At 38.8% G+C, this 12,616-nt stretch overlaps 1 protein-coding gene across 3 annotated transcripts; it reads right to left on the bottom strand.

Annotated features, from left to right (window-relative positions):
• Nucleotides 1-1,406: 1,406 nt before the first annotated feature.
• agtrap (angiotensin II receptor-associated protein) lies at nt 1,407-10,947 on the bottom strand. Of its 3 annotated transcripts, XR_003295651.2 has the most exons (6): nt 10,804-10,947; nt 9,899-9,933; nt 9,581-9,689; nt 8,022-8,229; nt 5,570-5,712; nt 1,407-4,312 (listed from the first exon to the last, which is right to left on the bottom strand). XR_003295651.2 is itself a non-coding variant. In XM_026305989.1 (5 exons), the coding sequence occupies exons 1-5, from the start codon at nt 10,828-10,830 to the stop codon at nt 4,188-4,190; spliced, it is 504 nt and encodes a 167-aa protein (XP_026161774.1). In that variant the 5' UTR covers nt 10,831-10,943; the 3' UTR covers nt 1,407-4,187. The 3 variants fall into 3 exon arrangements, 2 of the variants coding, with proteins under 2 accessions (XP_026161774.1, XP_026161775.1); XM_026305989.1 differs by lacking the exon at nt 5,570-5,712 and having other exon boundaries at nt 10,804-10,943; XM_026305990.1 differs by lacking the exons at nt 5,570-5,712; nt 9,899-9,933 and having other exon boundaries at nt 10,804-10,927.
• Nucleotides 10,948-12,616: the final 1,669 nt, after the last annotated feature.

Genomic DNA, 12,616 nt, shown 5'->3' with positions numbered 1-12,616 from the left:
TAAAACTGAGAAAGAACATTAAAGATAGAAGAGAAAGATAAGATAAAATGAAAGTTTAATGATCACTATGTAAAAATTGGGTCACTGATGAAATAAACGAGTATGACATTAAAAAAAATACAATTAGAGCAAATTGTGCAGATTAAGGATAAAAGCACAAATGGATGAATAATGAGGAAGAAAATACAGCTACAAATCCTAATTATGTTACGTCCAAGGCTGCACTTATTACATACATAAAGATCTCAGGCAGATTTACAGATCAATATGTTTTTAAATCTGCAAACAAATCATTATTAGTAATAGAACTGTAGGCTAAAAAAGGTCAGCACTGGTCATGGTCTACTAATAGGACAGGCAGGAACACCAGCATTCAACATCCATCCATCCATCCATCCATCCATCCATCCATCCATTATCTATACCCACTTATTCCTATTTAGGATCACAGGGATCTGCTGGAGCCGATCCCAGCTCTCTTTGGGTGAAAGGTCCTGCCTTACACCCTGGACAGGTCACCAGTCCATCACAAAGCCACACATGCAGTCATACAGGCTCCTAGCATTCAACATAATATTATCTCACTTTAGTACACATCACAAGTTTATTATGGATTTTTCATACTATTTTTTTTTCTTTTGTTCCTCTGGCCTGTCGATGAAATCTCCGTCTTCTTTATAAGGGAAACTGTGATCAATGATTGACACTGAGGCTGCTGCTTTAAATTGTGCACATGGAGCTTCCTTAATTGTTATGACCAGACCGATGAACTCTACATTGGTTTTGTGAATTGGATATAATCTTTTTTCAGGAATATACCCAAAGGACAAGTTTTTTTTTTCCATTGTTTGGTTTGTTTCATTTCATTTCATTTGCAACAACAAAAAACAGTAAATTAATTGGTTCTTTACCTAATGGTAAGGGATTTATTGACCCCCTTCTATGCACTCTGCTGTGCTCTGGAAGGTAATTGGAATCAATTTTTATATGTTATCGCTGGTGACAGATGCACGAGGCCACAGTGTGAAAAGGTTAAGGGTTGAGGGAGCTCTCCTGGGGGACACAAGATGCTTCAGGCATAAAAATGTCATTGCTGAATCAATTTCATATATAAACACTGGTTTAATCTCTGAGGGGTTTTCAGCAGGACTGTTGGCCACTGAGGCAGCAGGTGGGGGCTCAATAACCATGTTTAAGATTGCAGCACTATCAGTCCATGAACAGTGCAGATCTCCTGGCCCAAAGCGTATAAAATATTCTTTATCTCCGGACTGGTCCAATGCTGTATAATTCACCCGGGAATTAAAGCCAATGGTTTTCGTTTGACCCCTGCAGCTCCCAAGGTCATATTTTTAGTCAGCTTACATCTGGATATGTGTCAAGAAGAAAACATGTTATTTTCATCGTGTTTTGTATTTATTTATTTAAAAATATTTAAATATGCAAAGATATTTTGGGCTAAGTTGTGAAAGCTAGTTTGCAAAATCAAGAGGAAAAAGGGATTGGTATTGGTAAGGACTGGTAAGAGAATAAAAATGATGCAAACAAAGAAAGCAAAATAAGAAAAAGCAGATTGTATAATACTGATTTTGAAATCTGACTTCATAAAAAGGAAGAATACTATTTCAGGCCTTAAATCTTGGTGTTATTTGAGTTTTTATTCCAGACACAACAGCCAAATCACTGATCATATGTGCATTGGATGTATTGGATTTAAATGATTGGACTAAAAGCTGTTATTTTCATTATTATAGCTTTTCTCTGCAATAAACAAATTCATGAAAACTGAAAACTCTACAGGTCAATTAGATTTCAGACATTGGTTAAGGCATTTTCTTACTGGGCTGAATATCTGCAGTCCTGACCCCCACAAATTTGTTCTTTCAAGACCTCACTGGGGACTGTCACTAATGTAATAACAGAGCTGACAAATTGAGTGCCTTCTATTGCATCGGCCAACAATAGCAGTGAACGAGCGTGTCCTTGACTCGGAGGAATCACAGGTGTGAGCCTGAGGATGTGTCAAACCTGCATGCATGCAAGACTCCAGAGAGGCAGCCCAGCAGCTCCTTATTAATCAACAGCTTGTTGGGCTGCTGGCCAGACCCTCCTCTTCACCTCCTCCCCCACCTCCTTTCTTCTCTCTCTCCACCATCACCCCCACCTCCCACTTCTGCTATCTTTTTTTCTTTTTCGAGCCACTGACTCCTATTCTGTTTGAACGAATTATTACCATACTCATGAACATTAATTAGGAGACCAAGAAAGAAAGCACCCCAGGATTCAGTTCAGTAACTAGGGAGAAATCAGGACAACATACCCATTAATGGGAATTTTTTCTAAGGAAATTTTATGAAAATATTTATGAAATTTGTTACTAATTATGGAATTTAATTTATTAGAAGAAATATCTTCATTTAAATCCAAATTAATATACATCATCCAGTCACTAATTGTTTGTATAGTTTGTTGAATTGTATGATTTTGCATGCTGAAATGGCTACACTAAAAAAAAAAGTAAATTAAATACATGTGCACTAAGGTTCAAACTTTCTACAATTAGACTAGCACCCAATTAAATATACAAAACTTTTTAAGAAGGTATTAAAGAATTTTTCTCAAATTTACAGACCCATAAATGAAACTACTTGACAAAGTAAAATTTGGGATGTTGCTGAAAATGGATAAGATTGAAGGTGGTGAGTCTGGCAATATGGATAGTAGAGTGAAAAAATGGTGGAAGATGGGAAAGCAGGATGATAAATGTTGTGCCTGGATAAATAAATAAAAGCAGACAAAAATCTGTGAGAAGAGCAGAGTGAAAGTAAACAACAGAAAAATAAATATTTGAGAGAGGGGAAGGAAGAAAAATCCAAAAACCTACATGGACAGAAGAGATTTGTCAGTCTTAAAATGTTTCATTGTGTTTCCAGATGCGAATGGAAACCCACTGTGCATCGTTACCTTATAAACTATTTGACAAATGTTCCACATTGTTCTTTGAGAAAGACAACACTTTAAATCTGTAAGTCTAAGAGCAAACACAAAACATGGCAGAAATGATCAGGACCAAAACAAAGGCGCAGTATTTTCAGGAAAACATGCCGCCTGCCAGCATTTGTCATTTTTTATAGTCAAGTAGTGTAGCCTTATGCCTTTTTCTCGGTGACGTCAAGCTGAAGCAACTATAATGTCTTTGTCAGGATATGCCCACCTTCTCAGACGGATCCTCGAAGCAAATAGAACAGCATGAGGAAAAAAAAATAAATAAATAAACATTTTTCTGTCAGTATATTCTTACAGTTTCAAGAACAACAATCTGTATCATGAAGACATTTATGTGATGACATGTTGCAGCAGTCTCTTACAAGTTGTAATGAAGATTTAGTTTCATTGAGACCCTGCTGAAGTGCCTGTTATTGTTCCTGGTACAAAGACGTAGCTTCTGAATAATCTTTGCTATGAACGAACTCTCAAACACAATGCCGCTGCCTTTCTGTGAGTGTTTCCCAATCTACAATTATCTGCAGGCACCGCAGTGTCCACTATGCTCTAACCACCAGAACTGTTCCACTGTGAATACTGACCAGTGATCAACATGACACTAATGAAGTGCTTTTAGTTTAAAACCATTCATTTCTCACACATCTACTGTGTTTGTAGAGAAGAAACTATTCTAACAGATCAACAAGCAAAGACTAATTGAAAAAAACTCAACATTCTGAACACAAGAAGAATATACCTTTCAAGACACAGAGTCAAAATTCAAATGTGTGTAAGTACCACATTTGTGACAAGTGAAAAAAAGTGAAAACTGCTGTGTGCACACACACACACACACACAACAGTTTATCCAACACCTTTCTTCTAAAAATAGTAGGCATAACAATAGTAACAGCATGGGAGCTGTAGAGCAGTTTTTCCTCTGTAATTATTCTACAGCGAGGTGCCTGCTCAGCAAAAAACATCGACACCTTTGATGAAAAAAAATAAATGGGTTTAATTGCACCACACTTCATTCTAAGACCCAAACACAGGTAATGAATTCAAATAAGAATAATATGCCATTTGTTTTCAGTGGAGCAGTCTGCAGCAGACTGACAGTACTGAATATAGGGACGACTATAACAATGACTACTAAGCACTGAATAGTTGAGGGGGGCAACATTGTTCCCTGCCTTTTGCTCTCAGTATGTGCCGACTCCTGGTTTGCTGTCCTGGGCCGGGTTGAAAGGATGCTGCACGTTGGACGGCTCATTCTGCTGGTCAATGGACTGATAGGCATCTCTGTTTCGTGATACAGAGGGGAAACCTGCAGAGAAAAGCCAAAAGTCTTCAACACACACAACCGCTGCTATGCAAATGTAATAACCATTACCATATCTAATTAAGGCTTTTATTTTGAAGCCTGGACTACTGTTGACTTATACATTAAAGCAGCTGAATGAAAGAATGGATTCTTTCTCTGATGTTATTTTTAGGACTTCACACAGGTTTTTCTTGAAAACATATTCATGACAGAAGTTTTTGTTATCTTGACTCAAGCATCTAAACCCCCCCCCCCCCCCCATCACTGATGAATGCTGGACTGAGAAAACAGCAAACTACATTTAAAACACCTCTCTGAGTGATGATGAAATTCCTCCTGCTTCATCCCTCTTTGTGATTTTTAGATCAGCTTCATGTATTGTAGCTATTTGATTTTGAGGAGAATCTGGACACAGACATGACCAGCATCAAGTATGAGGTGACTGAATAATCTGCTATAGCTCTTTAGATATCAGTCTTCAAACACATAGTCAAAAGTCTTCAGAACCTGTGAATTACTCACTACAGTCGTGTAATCGTGCTTCCTAATGAACTTTATGAAGGCTGGTTTAATCCATGTGTACCATTTTATATTGTAGGACTCCCTGTGATGCCCTACAACAAACGGCCCAGACTCAGACATCACCAGAATACAAAAGATGTGTTTTTGGAAGTTCAAAGGCCCATACACATACCTGTTCACTGCCTATGTTCAATTACTGACAAATATGTAGAATAACAGTAATAAAGTCAAAATTTAAATTACAACTCTGGTTTCTTCTATTTTATTAAAAAGCATGAAAATATATAAATCGTTTTATTGACCGCATCATGTTGGTCATCTGTCTTAGTGTGCATACAAACAGGTCACATTCCTTGTCTATTAAAAGTCAACATTAAGTTCACTTTAACGAGGCTGAGTTGAGAATGTGCAGCAGCATGCAGCTCTGCTTTAAATATATGCAAACAGAATACACAAGCACAAATGAGGCGTCTGGAGGGAAAAATATGAATAAAACATAGATACAAACTTGCAGAAATATATAAACACATAACACAATAGATATGAAGACAAACACTGCAGTGAAACAGCTATGCAGGCAGGTAATGAGGACTGATGAAGGTAGGAACAGACAGATGACAAGACAAATGAATATAAATAAATACAAATAGAAAGATAGACAACTCAATATGAACGAGATGACAGTTAGGAAAGAAACGTGTCTCTTTTTTTGTCTTGCAGCCTGCTTTGCAATCTTACTTCCTGTGTGGGAGGGGGTGGAAGAGGATGATTGGAGGAGAGAAATGGCAAAAAGGAAGAGGCCAGAGATCAATAGCGGCGGCCAATAAAGGCACTGTCAGCACTATCCGTAGTGCAGCGACTGTCCACAGAGGTCTCTAAGTCTGAGAGGTCAAAAAGGAGCAGTGGAGAAAAGAAAAGAGAAACAACAAATGATCAAATTATTCCAGGAAAAACATGAGACAAGTCTTCACTTAAGGGAAAAAACAAAAAACTAAAAGACAGAAGTGTGACCATGTGCATGACAGACTCAGAAATGATGACATGCAGGAAAAGAATTGGGAAATTTCAGTTGTGACAAATCCTTTCACACGAGGATCCCACAAAACCACACACCAGCTCAGAACATGTCGGGTGATGTATGTCAGAGAGTAAAGCCCAGCGAGCCTGTCCAGTTTCACATCACAGCACAACTCAGTGAGCACAGCCACAGGTTTTACCACTCAAAACTAGTAGTAATTCTTGAAAGCAGGAGTCAGACAGAGACACCCAACAGTAACCTTTATGCTTTTTGCTACAGTAGCTGCTAGTTACTTTTTTGCTCTAACTGAAACCTGCTTGGATGATTACCATTAAAAAATGAACTGCACAAACACAGAGGTCATAGTTACACGTTTTACTGTGTGTATATTAAAACTCTATGTTTGACTTTTACAATAGACTGAGGACTGATCAATGTGCTAACGGACTGTGAAACGGGCTGCGGTGCTACCCCAGGTGTGGCCGGGGTTGTTGGAGTGTAAACTCTCACAAATCCAATACCAGCAGCTGATGTTAGTCTCAGCTCTAACATAGTAGCAGGAATAACCCCAGATCCCACACACTGGAGAAACACTGCACAGTGGATGTCCTGGGCTTGAACAGGCATTTTCTTAAACACTTTCAAAATAATGTGGTTTACTGCAGATACTAATAGCTTTTAATTAGTCCTGGAAGTAGCTAATGAAACCACTGCAATGAATAATGAGCTAGTTATCATGCTGCTTATACTATGGTGCAGCAGACAAACACTGTATAGTCCAGTCTGTGCAATGTAAATCCAGCTTGAGTCAGTATGTTTGAATTAAGTCATTTAAAGTGATAGGAAACATGATCACTCAGATTTGCAGCCTTACTGCATTAACCAGCATGAGAAGGCCATCAATCAAAGCTCAGAGAGCCGTGGATACCTGAATCAACAAGTCACTCACCTGATTGCCTGCATCCCACAAATGCTAAGTGCAGCAGGGAACCATGTTGTTTCCAGCTACACAATCAGAGAGTAATTAAAACAGACAATGTCTGAAACTAACATTAGCTGCATTCATCAGTCGTCTACACAGCCAATCACAGTCTAATGAATGTACCTGCTGTGTGAATGTGGTGTTAAAGTGAAACCACAGAGGGAACAGATTTGTCAATATTCTGTTATCCTCCAAAAAGTCAAAGCAGGAGGTGCTGGGTGGCAGCTCGGGAACATTTACCTACGTGTAGTGTAATTCATTTCTATTGTAGTGCATAGTAATTACATTTGTCTTTTTTTTTCCCCAAACTAAACCTCCACAACCTAGTTTATTTTTATCATTCTTTTTATGAAAGCAAACACCATAAAAGTCTCAAAAATCTCACTATCCCCGTATGTAACCAGTCTCACATCTCACACTACAAACGATGACTACAACACCACATTTTCTTAATACTGTCAGATGGAGCCTTGAGTAACATTTCCAAGAACCAGCAGACATCACAGCTCCATGGGCTCCACAAATCCATGGCTACACACAGTTTATCAAAGAGCACATCTTAACATCTCCTGACTCAACACAAGTCAGAGGAAGAAGTGTACTTATTGTCTGCAGAAAGTTATACAATATACTCGACAGTCTCTGAAAAACCTCTTCCTGTGCTGTCTCGTAGCTCCTGACATTAACTGCTTTTTTTTTTTTTTTTTCCTATGATTTCAGATCATAAGTGTTTCACTCTGCACTGGTTTAATATGTTTCTCCATTGAGTATAAACTGGTCTCCAGGATGTCACAGAAGCAGCTTGTGGGAAGATGATAAAGTCTTGTGACTAACTAATTAGTTTGACAGAGGAATCATCTGCCAGTGGTTTAGCACAAAGTCTTCCCAGTTTGTGCTGCACGTAGCAGGTCTGTCATTACAAACAGCAGAAACAACATGGGGAACATGTCAAAGTGCTCCCAACACACCATACCTCCACATTTGGTCACACACTGAGGAGCAGGAAACTTCACATATTTCAGCTAATTTGTCATCAATGGAAATGTTCTTATTAGACGATGACTTCTTTTATGTCACCTGCTTCTTAATAATCTAATTTTTAAAAGTGTCAGAACAATAAGTGAAGATTGACCAACTCTTAACATCTTCAAAAGCTCACAAACGTCACATGACACTCCTGTAACTCTTACCAAAGTTAATGTTGTAATCTCCTCCACGTTCATGATACATCTGGTAAACGAAGAAGCAGGAAGCAGGTTTGAGCAGCAGGCTGAGGATGGCCATTCCTATGCTGAAGCGTACTGTGTCTCGGCCCCTCTCGATCGAAAGGTCAGTCGGATAAAAGATCCCAAAATGGATGATGTCAGTCAGTATTGTCACAATCATCCCAATCAGAAACTACAGGGACAAAGACGAGAGAGAGAAGGAGAAGTCTTAATGGGCGCACGCAGTGTTTCACAATTTTAAAATTACTGCTTAGTGCTCTGAAATGCCAACAGCCCTATAATCACGCTACAGGGAAAGATTCTTTTCAACATACAGTGTGAAAAATAAAGTCAGTCAAGTGCTGAAGAGAATAGGGTGTTAGGAGGAAGTAGAGAAAACATACATAATGAAAATACATATGGAAGTAAAACGAAGGGGGAAACTCAACTTAGAAATCTTTCCATTGCACTTAGCTCAGACAAAGATTTGATATTAAAAAAAATCTCTAGAAGCCAAAAAAACGAAAGAATCACTGAAATATGTAAAAACACAAATAGAAATAATTTTAGACACTAAAATGAAGCCAGCACATTATTTTAAAATACACATATGAATGAGTGAGTAGTTCATTTGACTTTGAAGATAAAGAATAATGTCAAGAATTCCACATGGTCAGAGAAGTGATTCATTTCAGCCCCTTTCTGAGGGACCCTGGATGTGAGCGACTGCAACCCTGGAGCCCACAAGGTAAAAGAGTCCAAGTGTTTATTTCCTAATGACAATAAATTTCACAGGTTCAGTCCAGTGACACTCACAATCCATCACTGAAAGAGACACTGGACAGCCAGTTTTTCATCATCTCATTCAGAACCCTCACCTGTGGTGTACCTGTTTGGAAAGTGTCTCACATCTGGTGAGATCTTTACACATCTGGAGCCTTTAGATAGATATGTAAAGTAATTTTTTTGTGGATTATCTTAATTAGGACTGATCTGTCTTAAATTCCAGACAAAGACAGCAGAGAAGAAGAGCTCATCACATAAGGACACTGTACTGGGAGTGTAAGCATTAAATCTAAACAGTATAGAGTTGCAGCGGAGCTAAGATGCAGTCATTTCTTAATGCAGGCTCAGTATCTTAGCAAACTGTTTTCTTGGCAAATGAAAATGACTGACGAGCTCCTTACTGCTGGATCTTTCTTATTGCTCCCTCTGCAGCTTTGTTGTAAACCACAAATGATTTTTTTTCCTGGTGCCTCCTGTCAGCAAGTGTCACTGTGTGGTGGTAAGGGGGCTGCCAGTTCTAACATGTTACACTTAACATGAGTCAGTTTTTCTAATTGTAAACTGTGCATTGGACCAATGTATAAGCTAAAGTCAGACAGGCTGCACACTGAAGATAGACAGACACCATGACAACCAGAGCTGCTGTAAACCGTGATGAATAAAGGGAAGGCCATGTCTTGCAAGTGCTCACAGACTGTCACAGATGGGTTAACATGCTACGCACCACTGTGCGTATAGTTAGATCCCTGCAGACTCACCATGAGAACAGCGTCCACCGAGTCCCTCTGTGCAATGGCCCAGACCCCAACTGCTAAAACAGTGAAGTTCCCCCAAGCGAAGGACATGGGCAGCCAGGCCATGCATCCCCTGAACACAAGACACAATTTATAAAGTCAGATTTTTGCACATACTTGAAGAATTAGGTTTGATTACTCAAAGAGAAGATGGAGGCTAAAGAGTAGGCCTGAATCAAGGCTGACTCCATTTCTGTGAGTACGTGTGTGTTTGTGTGCCAGAACAGGAGAGAAATTCCTCAGGTTTGTGAAAAAAAAAAAAAAAAACCTGCTCACACTCACCACACTGTCAGCAGCCAGTGCACCAGTACTATGGCCTGTGACAGAACACAACGCAGAGTTTAAAAGGCATTTAGGGTTGAAAACTTTCTAGAACAGTTCAGTCAATGAAGTGAGCGATTGATCATTAACCAAATAAAACTGTTAAATCATAAAGTGTTTTTCCAGTGTGTGGATATGGTGTCATTTTTTTTTATTATTTGATATCATTGTAAACCAGTCTGACTGTTCTCTGAGGTTTGCAAACCAAACAAACTTTAATGGGATTTGAAAAATGATCTGAAGACGAATTAACAACAGCAACTGTCAGAAGCAGCATTAGTTCCAACTACGTGAGCTCATAAATGTCAAAGCCAGAACTAACCCTGGAATGTGAAGGTGCATCAGGATGAGTGGAGGCTGGTTTGAGACAATTGTATTTGAAGCATCTCCCTTTGAAAGTTTATGGCATCAGTTCACTTATGCTCATTACAGCAAAGACATTTTCTCCAAGAGCTTTTATCAGCTACATTTCTGGCAATAGATTTTGGGCGCAAAAGGTGGTACGTGTGATAAATAACAGCTGCTTGCCAAATCCAGCTAATCTTGCTGTTTGCCAAACTTGTACACAAATATACCATCTTACATGTGTCTTATAACAGCAGATACATCTCATATTTGCATTTTTCCTACACCGTGTTATGCACCCTCTCTACAGGTCTGCTGTTCAACATAATTTTGATAATGTATCTTTTTATAACTTCATTCATTACGTTTACAGCTGAACATGACCCACCCACAGAAATACAACTTGCTCCTTTACTGTGATCAGTCATTACCATAAAGAGGAATCAACAAGAACTAAGGAACAAAGTACAAACAGGTTATAAACACCCTCAATGTTACAGTTTAGTAAAGAGAAACCTCACCTTTAGGTTTATGGCAGGGATTTCCATAATAGGCTGTCTGGTGAAAGCAGCTCTGCCTTATTCTGATTCAGTAGGTCAACCTGTTGAGGGGCTACATGAAAAAGCTGGTTGTGCAGGTTTTCTCTTACAAAAACTTCTCTGTAAAACTCCTCCTCTCTTCAGCTCAGCCTGTAAACACAGACCATGTGACAGCAGCTGACTGCTCCCCATGTGACTCCAACCTTTCTCAGCCGCCTCTTCTTGCTGCTGCCACAAAGAAACCACATGAGCATTAACACTGCTCCAGTTTTTTTATTTGGTTTATTTCCAGCTGTCTGTCAGTGCAGTGGTTCACTATGACTGGTGATGAATGCAGCAATGTCTCTTTGAACATTTAACACATGAAAATGAGACTGTCAAGCTGACAGGTAGAAAAGACCACAGGAAGTATTTTATATTTTACCATTTTAACATGCCAATTGAACATAACATGCAACAGGCTCCAGTAGCATTATGATCTTAATAAAAGCCTTTGATTGATGCATGGCTTAATATGAACACTATTATTTGGGGACTTGTTTTGGGGCATGTGTCACATGACCGCTAGACGTCACTTAAAATGCTTTGCTCACTATAGCAATGTTAATATACTGATGTTGAGCAGGTAAAATGTTTACCCTGTTGATCATCATGTTATTTATGAGATTTTATTAGTCCCCAAGCACTGGAGGTATTGTTTCTGTAAGGATCATTATTAGTTAGTAATAGTTAGTAGTTAGTATTATCATTGCTGAACAGGGCCATTTTTGAACTGGTTCAGAAACTTATGAAATTTAGCACAGACATCTGTTACAATAGTGAGCAGTTAAAGTCTAAGCCAGAGTGTGGCCCAGGGACTCCATGGCACCCCCTTATGTCAGTGAGTCTTGCCATGTAGTTTCAGCTACACACAGCAAACTTGGTAGGTGTATAAAACTCCCCAGTACAAACATTTATTGCCTGCACATTGCTATAGCCATGCCCAACAGGAAGTGAGGTATCTGCAATTTTGTGTGTTTTCACACACAATAGAATTTAACATACTTGTCTTACATCTTTCATGAGATTTGTTTTAAATTTGGTATACGTGATGTCAACAGGTTGCAGATGTCAAATTGTGAGCATTTTTTTTTTTATATGTTTAAATATGGTGAAATAGTTACAGTAAATTTACACATCTCAGCAAATAAATAGGAAATGTCTCAAAAATTTAAAAAGTATTCTTTGACAAACACCAAACATCAGTGGTTACTGAGAATGTCTGCTTTGATATACGCACGTGCAACACGGCAGACTGACATAGAGCCACTATGTGGCAAGCTACATTTAAGATTACTTATAGGATCATAAACCAAAGCAATGGACAAACTAAAGTTCTGACCTGATGCTGTTCAGGCAGCTTCTCCAAACTAAACAGTACACTCACAGCTTTCCTGGACAAATCAGGGTCAGTCCTGAGCAAAAACAAAAGACACTCAAGTACTCAATGTTATAGCAGAGCCAAACAATGAGGCACACCGTCATCTTATGTTTATTGTAGCTGGAAATAATATTCTGTTTCTTCTCCATCCATCCTCCCAAAACTTTGGTCCCAAGCAAGACACCATATTGATTTACTCACATACTGCCTGGATTACTTTAAAATTAGGTTTGGCCTTACAGTCCCCAGAAAATGGTTCCTAATGATTTTTAAGACCTCCTGAACATTAGAGTGCCACATACACATTAGAATTTCCAATGGCCAAAAAAAGTATTCCTGTGTCATCATTAACACACTCTTTTTCCAGGGAGCTTA

Source organism: Mastacembelus armatus, chromosome 5 (genome assembly GCF_900324485.2).
Source record: "Mastacembelus armatus chromosome 5, fMasArm1.2, whole genome shotgun sequence".
NCBI classification, from domain to species: Eukaryota; Metazoa; Chordata; class Actinopteri; order Synbranchiformes; family Mastacembelidae; genus Mastacembelus; species Mastacembelus armatus.
Note: the sequence above shows the minus strand (reverse complement) of the source record. Positions and strands in the feature narration are given on the sequence as shown.

What these genes read in the sequence shown, in the direction of transcription:
- agtrap (XM_026305989.1), bottom strand. Translation starts at nt 10,830, where the DNA reads ATGGAAATCCCTGCCATAAACCTAAAG. An exon ending in TCCCTGCCATAAACCTAAAG is followed by an intron (nt 9,934 to 10,803) that starts GTGAGGTTTCTC and finishes GTTCTGTCACAG; the next exon opens with GCCATAGTACTGGTGCACTG. An exon ending in AGATTACAACATTAACTTTG is followed by an intron (nt 4,313 to 8,021) that starts GTAAGAGTTACA and finishes TTTTCTCTGCAG; the next exon opens with GTTTCCCCTCTGTATCACGA.